The sequence below is a fragment of the Salvelinus alpinus genome, chromosome 34 (genome assembly GCF_045679555.1).
Source record: "Salvelinus alpinus chromosome 34, SLU_Salpinus.1, whole genome shotgun sequence".
Taxonomy (NCBI): domain Eukaryota; kingdom Metazoa; phylum Chordata; class Actinopteri; order Salmoniformes; family Salmonidae; genus Salvelinus; species Salvelinus alpinus.
In genome coordinates, this window is record NC_092119.1 from 20,403,057 (window position 1) to 20,410,875 (window position 7,819).

Consider the following 7,819-nt stretch of genomic DNA (forward strand, 5'->3'; position numbering starts at 1 on the left):
CCATGTTTCACCCTTACAGCAGCTAAATCCATGGTTCCCTGTTATGGTTTTCTGTGTCCATGTTTCACCCTTACAGCAGCTAAATCCATGATTCCCTAATCTTGTTTTCTGTGTCCATGTGTCACTCTTACAGCAGCTAAATCTATGGTTGTGAAGGAGAACGTGTTGCAGTGTAACTCCTCTGAGCTTAGTTACGGCCTCTGTCATTTCATCAGTGAGGTCCGTCGCCCCAACGGCCAGGCCTACCCTGCTGACAGCATCTTCTACCTCTGTCTGGGCATACAGCAGGTATTGAGCCTCCACGTTACTCCCTAGTATTTAATTTTTATTCAATACTTTATCCAAGATACTTCCAGTTAATCCTTATACCTTATTCCGTACTATGTTATCCACTACGGTACCACCTTTTCTGTCTGTCAGTGGCCATACTGGTTATAGTGACGTGATGGCAGCTAATACTGTTTGCAGATGTGTGATGTGACAAATTGACAATTTTTCTTAATGTTTAAACAGCCATTTTTGTTCTCTTTGGTTTTGCTTGAAAACAATAAGAAAAATGTATACAATTCCATGTGAATTCACAATGTAGCTGCACTGCTGCCAGCACTGTTTTTTTGTTTCACTGTGAGTCCTTTTCAGATGGTTAAGCATTGCGCCTGTACTCTGGGTCCCATTGCGCCTGTACTCTGTGGGTTCCGACAGATCATTGTGGCGTGGTCGGTCAGACAGACGACTTTAGGATAAAAAATATATATTGTCCTGCCGATTATTTGGAAACGGTCGTCTTTCTGCTTTGTATGTCTTAGCCTACCTGTTGTATTGAAAGCACATCTTTGTCGCATTATTCAAACACTCAGAATTTGCTGCTTCAACTTCAGTAGCCTACCTCTCCTCTTCTACTTGGGCGTGTCAGATCAAGTGTGCCTATTGTACAGTGCATTCGGAAAGTATTCAGACCCCTTGACTTTTTCCACATTTTGTTATGTTACAACCTTATTCTAAAATTGATTAAATAGTTGTTGTTTTTTGTCATCAATCTACACACAATACCCCATATTGACAAAGCAAAAACCAGTTTTTAGAAAAAATGTCAGACTCTTTACTCAGTACTTTGTTGAAGCAAATTTGGCACAATTACAGCCTCGAGTCTTCTTGGGTATGACGCTACAAGCTTGGCACACCTGGATTTGGGGAGTTTCTCCCATTCTTCTTTGCAAATCCTCTCCAACTCTGTCAGGTTTGATCTGAAGCGTTGCGGCACAGCTTTTTTCATGTCTCTCCAGAGATGTTCGATCGGGTTCAAGTCGGGGCTCTGGCTGAGCCACTCAAGAACATTCATAGACTTGTCGCAAAGCCACTCCTACGTTGTCTTGGCTGTTTGCTTAGGGTCAATTTCCTGTTGGAAGGTGAACCTTCGCCCCAGTCTGAGGTCCTGAGTGCTCATGCTTCACCGTAGGGATGGTGCCAGGTTTCCTCCAGACATGACGCTTGGCATTCAGGCCAAAGAGTTATTGGTTTCATCAGACCAGAGAATCTTGTTTCTCATGGTTTGAGAGTCCTTTAGGTGCCTTTTGGCAAACTCCAAGCGGGCTGTTGTGCCTTTTTACTGAGGAGTGGTTTCCGTCTGGCCACTCTACCATAAAGACCCGATTTCGTGGAGTGCTGCAGAGATGGTTGTCCTTCTGGAAGCTTTTCCCAACTCCACAGAGGAACTCTGGAGCTCTGTCAGAGTGACCATCAGGTTCTTGGTCACCTCCCTGACCAAGGCCCTTCTCCCCTGATTGCTTAGTTTGGCCGGGCGTCCAGCTCTAGGTAGATTCATGATGGTTCCAAACGTCTTCCATTTAAGAATGATGGAGTCCCCTGTGTTCTTGTGGACCTTCAATGCTGCAGAAATGTTTTGATACCTTTCCCCAGTTCTGTGCCTCGACATAATCCTGTCTTGGAGCTTTACGGACAATTCCTTCGACCTCATGGCTTGGTTTTTGCTCTGACATGCACTGTCAACTGTAGGACCTTATATAGACAGGTGTGTGCCTTTCCAAATCATCTCCAATCAATTGAATTTACCACAAGTGGACTCAATCAAGTTGTAGAAACATCTCAAGGATGATCAATGGAAATAGGATGCACCTGAGCTCAATTTTGACTCTCATATCAAAGGTTCTGTAAACTTCTGTAAATAAGGTATTTTTGTTTTTCTATAAATCTGCAAACATTTTGAAAGACCTGTTTCATGCTTTGTCATTAATGGGTATTGTGTGTAGATTGAGAAAATGTTTTTATTTAATCCATTTTAGAATAAGTCTGTAACGTAACAAAATGTGGAAAAGGGGAAGGGTCTGAATACTTTCCGAATGCACTGTATGTGTGGTTTCTCTGAAATAGTATGCATGGCCGGCCAATCATTGGCAGTTATCTTTCCAAGGAAATGTACTTGCTAAATATAATTAGGCTATAGTTTACTTCATTGCCTAGAAATAAATATTGATCTCCAAACCAAAATCATCCCACTCCTAAAAGGTAGGCAGAAAAAAAATAGCTAAAGAGAAAGTGCAAGTCTCTAACTTGGCTCTCTTCAAGCTAGCATATTGGCTGATTTAGCCCAGTAATACGATAGCTTAATATAATTTATTTCTTAGGTTATTTTTGTGCATTTTGATATTGCCTATAGGGCGCAAAATTGGCTGGAACCATGGCTTGTAGGTGTACTGCGTCAAATACGCCTAAAATAACATTGTGGGACTGCTGTTAAGTTCGGATCAGTTCTTGATGTAGAGCGTTGTAGTCGGGACAGAACCAGCAGGTGCGGTATGAAAAGCTGCGGGGGTGGGATGAAGAAATCAGTCCCTTGCAAACCTCTTACCTGCACTGCCCTTACTGGGGCTCAATTCCACTTCGCAAACGTTTGCATTTCCTTCTCATTTAACTTCTCAAAGTATTGCCATACAGGTATTCGCAGCTGTCGCTTGCCTTTCTCTCCCATTTTTCCAACTGTTAATGAAGATGGCGTAGTTGTGGAGAGTCTACTCCAAAATAATTGATTTCTCGACTCCAATTTCTGAGTGTCAAGATACAATATTTTTGGAACGGAGGAGACTGATTAGTTGCCATACTTCCGACAACACAAACACTTGCATCTTTCATAGCGATCTATCAAAGGACGGAGGGGGGGCAGGGGCACAGTATAGGCAGTTCGGCCTCCAGGCAGCCAGAACCGTGCACTAGGCCTATATATGAAGCCTATATATGGGGCTCCCGAGTGGCGCAGCGGTCTAAGGCACTGCATCTCAGTGCAAGAGGCCTGTTTCGAATCCAGGCTGTTTCACATCCGGCTGTGATTGGGAGTCCCATAGGGCAGCGCACAATTGGCCCACCGTCGTCCGGGTTTGGCCGGAGTAGGCCTTCATTGTAAATAAAAATCTGTTCTTAACTGACTTGCCTAGTTAAATAAGTAAATAAAAATATATCCGCAATCAAAAGTTGTATATCGCAATTTCTTGCGTTGCAATGTCTCTTCAGTAAAGCAGGACCTATCATCAATGAATAGGCTAGGATATTGAGATGAGCGAGATGCAACACTTTGCTCAGTGTTGCACAGGTTGTTCGCAGCGTGGTAGCTAGGGTACCAAAACAGCGGAGAAGTTGAGCCTCGCACTTCAAAGCTTTTGGTTGTTAAGGAAATTGACCCACTATGCAGTTTACTTTCTGCGTCTACGTAACAAAACACAATTTTTCGGTTATGAATTGAACATTAAGGATCCAAATTTTGTTTTAAATGTTCACACCCCTACTAGTAACATCAATATTATCTGCACTTTTGCTATAGTAACTACTGCCCCAGGGACATCTATTGTATTTGCCCCTCTGCCAAATATGATATACAGTACCTAATGCCTCTCTCCCTCACCATCTCTCATTTGTCTCTACAGTATCTATTTGAGAATGGAAGGCTAGAGAATATCTTCACTGATGTGCTCTATCATAAGTTCAGCATGGAGATTACTATGATGCTACATTACTGGAGTCCTACCCTGCTGCCCAGCGGTAAGAATGTTTCTAGCCTTCTCCTCTTCTACGCCTGTCCTATCCCTTTAATATCGTTGGACCATTTGAAACACGTACACAAGGATGACACATCCCTCTGTCCCTCCACTGTTTCTATTTAGGCTACCTGCATTCCCGTGTGGAGGAGGAGTACCTGTGGGACTGTAAACAGCTGGGAGCCTACTCCCCCATCGTGCTGCTCAACACCTTGCTCTTCTTTGGCACCAAGCTGTTCCAGTTCAAGACCCTGGGCCAACACAGACGTCTGTCCTTCACCAACTTCACCCGCTGTACCAGGGTCACCAAGAACGGCAAGAGCTCCTTCCTAAGGTTTAGGCCTGGTCAGGATGTGTCAGACACCCCCGGTGAGTTGAGTTCCAACCTCAATGGTGTTCAAGACTATCACATTCTATTTTATTTTATTCTACTTTATCCCATTAGGCGCAATTAAGAAAGCATTGCCATATCACAAGCATTAACATCCTCCACGAGTTTCATAATGCGCTAGGTTGTGAGTTGTTTTTTCTTTTGTGTGCATATCCAGAGCTGCTAGCTTTGCCTGCCAAGAGAAGGCTGGATGAAGAGGAAGGTGACATGGAGATGCCTGAGAATACTGAGAACCCACTACGCTGCCCTGTCAGACTCTACGAGTTCTACCTCTCCAAATGGTGAGATTACATAGTACATCTTTATTTCTGTTATATTCCACTCTAATTTTACTGTAGCTATATGACTTGTTTGTGATATTGACAATGTTTTAATGCCTCAATGTTTTGCAGTCTGAAAAACCGAAATTGAGAATATTTCTGGAATTGCTGCCTTTCGATAATTCTATAATCCTCTTCCTTTGTCTCTACCTGCAGCTCAGAGTCTGTGAAGAATAGACCACACCTGTTCTACTTGCAGCCAGAGCTCTCCTTTCACTCAAACAGCCTGCTGTGGTATTCTGCCCGGCAACTAGAAGGCCCTGCGCTGGAAAGCATGCTCACACGCATCCTGGCAGTACGGGAGGTCCACCTGGATGAGCTTCCGCTGCATAATCACTATACTGAAGCCTCCGCAGCCTCCACAGATGATGACAATGACCATTTGTAGTGGGAATAACCTACTCATGGAATGGCACACTATTCCCCATATAGTGCAGTGCACTACGTTTCAACAGGGCCCATAGGGCTCTGGTCAAAAGTAGTGCACTATATAGGGGTTAGGGTGCCATTTCGGACACAGCCATGGACATGCCGCAAACATGCACAATCATGTAAAGACAATAAGATACTGTCTGACACTTCATTTAGTTTTTCATTACATCTTTCTTTTTAGATTCTAGTTTTAGATGATGAATGGAATTATGGCTAACAAAACATTAAAACTATTCATGTTACATTCGTTTCTGTTTGTTTTTCTAGTTTGTTAATATAGCTGAAAATGTTGTTACTTTCTACCAATCTGCCTTATTCTGGGGGCCCACACAACTAATTCCATAGTCTTGATCATCCAAACTACTAACTAAACCAAGGTGATCACATAATGTTGTACATAGTTTTGTTGTTTTAGTTTTTTGTATGAATCCCTCTGTTGTGGACTTGAATAAGCAACATGATTATGCAAAGGACATTTCTGTCTGCTCTGCTGTCTGTTGTCTGAAGTGATTAAAAGAACCTGACTGAGAATACAACTCATAAACCAAATGGAAATGTTCCTTCACTGTGAAAGTGATCATCAGTTAGATTTGTGAATAATGTTATGGTAAATTACCTGTATGAAAATCTGAGTGGAGTTGAAGAGTCGTTCTCATCTGCTTGACTGCATGATTTACTAATTGATGGTTCAAAGGTGGGGTGATGTATCGTGCTTTAGCAATGCAGAGTATTGTTATTGTACAGCACATGATGTGTTGTTGGACAAGTAGAAGAGAGAAACCACGTTCTCCTTGCATGTGCGAAAGGGCATGAGTGGGAGGGAAGAGGGCACTGTACTGAGAGAAGTGGTACTGGGGGATTGAGTGTGCTGAGCGAAGAAGAGTTTGTGTGGGAGAGAGAGAGGCAGGTGAAAGAAACTGCAGGCTTTATCCTCATGTATCTCTCAGCCAAGCCAAACACATTGAAAGTGGTTATATAACAGAACATGTTTTGTTTGCTATACCCGTTTCAAATTATGTCATTTCAAGGATATCATTATGTCAATGTCACATGCATCACCTGTGTGAGACGGAGATGATGAAGCTGTGACTGTCTTTCTTTTCACCACGTCTTTAGAGCCGTCTGATTTCCCCTGCTGATTCATGTCTGGGGAGGACATCAAAGCCCACAGAGGTCATACCTAAATGGAGTGAAAAGAGGACGGAGAGAAAGAAAAAAGAGAAAAAGTTTGTCTTTAATAGAAATCTCTGAAGCAGCCTTAAAAACATGGGGGAGGGGAATCTGCAAGTGTGTGAGGGCGAGAGATGGAGAGCGGGTGAGAGAGAAGAGGGGGGTGGCTTGCGTTGGTGTTCAAATAAGAGACCATTTGTCAAATAATCAGTGCCTCTGAGCAGATGGATGCTTTACATGGTTTCTTAAACCTTTAGTTTCTTCATTTCAGAAATGATGTATTCTGGAGCGCAAGCAAGCAAAGAGATGGATTAATCAGCTGCCATGGCAATGACAAGTTTTTGACTAATTTATTGATGGGGACAGTTGAAATTGATGACAGCAGAGACTAGTATGAGGAGAAGGCGATGCGGAGATAGACAAAGGGAAATACTTTGGGGGTTCTGAATGGACCAACACAGAGAGAACAGTGAGTTACCCAGCATCATGTTGAAGTCGTGTGTTATTTTTTTGAGGCTGCAACTCTATTCAACACCTTTGCAAATCTGTTTTTGTGTTGTTGGCTGCAGTTCTGTCAGAGCAAGCGAGCAAAATTGTTCTTGAATATGCCTCTATGACAAAAATAATTTATCCAAGCTCCTCTACTGGTATTATTGAGCGGAGAGAGAGAGAGGCAGTTTTAATAGACTTTACAGATGGCACTCAATCTGAATATTTCTCATATTTGTAATTGACTATTGCATGATGAAAAGGAATGAGCTGACATGCATCATACTCATTTTTAAGTTGTCTCACTGCACTTCTTTTATATCTAGTATATTTCAATTACCACCTCTTTTTAGACTACTCTTTTTGGAACATTTACTGACAGTAATTTTTGCTGGTGGTGGATAGAACACTATGGGGAAGCCTCTTAGTCGACCGGGTTGCTTCAGGCAGAGCTCCTGCTGCCTGGAGAAGAGTGTGGACGGGGATGGCTACAATGAGGACGGTTACATCCCCCAGCGCTCCATCTACGACACCATGTGTATCAATGAACAGATTGACCATGGCTCTGCTCAGAGCACCATAACCTCCAGGGGAGGCCAGGACAACAACTTCTCCAGCAACGGCAACCTAGGGGTAGGTGCTTGCGGGGACATGATCACGTTCGAGGCACGATCCAAAACTCCCATACCTTCCATGGGTAGGAGGCTAGACGAAAGGGTGATATTTGACCAGCTGAAGCTGGTTGAAGCTGGCCAGAGCAGCCGTTCCCCAGGGGGGTTTGGGGGGAGGTCCGTGTCCCCCAGTGTCTCCTTGATGTCAGCCCCTGGGGGAAATTCCTCCTCCAGTGGCAAGAGACATCAACACCAGCATGACAGCGGCAAGAGAGGGGACAGCGGCCAGCGCTCCTGGAAAGTCCTAACACCCCCCAAACATCTTGAGCATCTAGAACTCTCATCTGGAGATGTAATGGAGAA

The 7,819-nt window shown here is 43.6% G+C and overlaps 1 protein-coding gene across 2 annotated transcripts in view; it reads left to right on the forward strand.

Moving 5' to 3' along the window:
* LOC139563866 (zinc finger MYM-type protein 4) overlaps nucleotides 1-5,730 on the forward strand; it is a 29,475-nt gene extending 23,745 nt beyond the window's left edge. For both annotated transcript variants that reach the window (XM_071382841.1, XM_071382842.1), the window contains 5 exons: nucleotides 134-288; nucleotides 3,933-4,047; nucleotides 4,170-4,412; nucleotides 4,592-4,715; nucleotides 4,911-5,730. In XM_071382841.1, the coding sequence (XP_071238942.1) occupies nucleotides 134-288; nucleotides 3,933-4,047; nucleotides 4,170-4,412; nucleotides 4,592-4,715; nucleotides 4,911-5,142 (869 nt within the window). In that variant the 3' untranslated portion in view covers nucleotides 5,143-5,730. The remainder of the gene's footprint in view (nucleotides 1-133; nucleotides 289-3,932; nucleotides 4,048-4,169; nucleotides 4,413-4,591; nucleotides 4,716-4,910) is intronic.
* The last annotated feature ends 2,089 nt before the right edge of the window (nucleotides 5,731-7,819 follow it).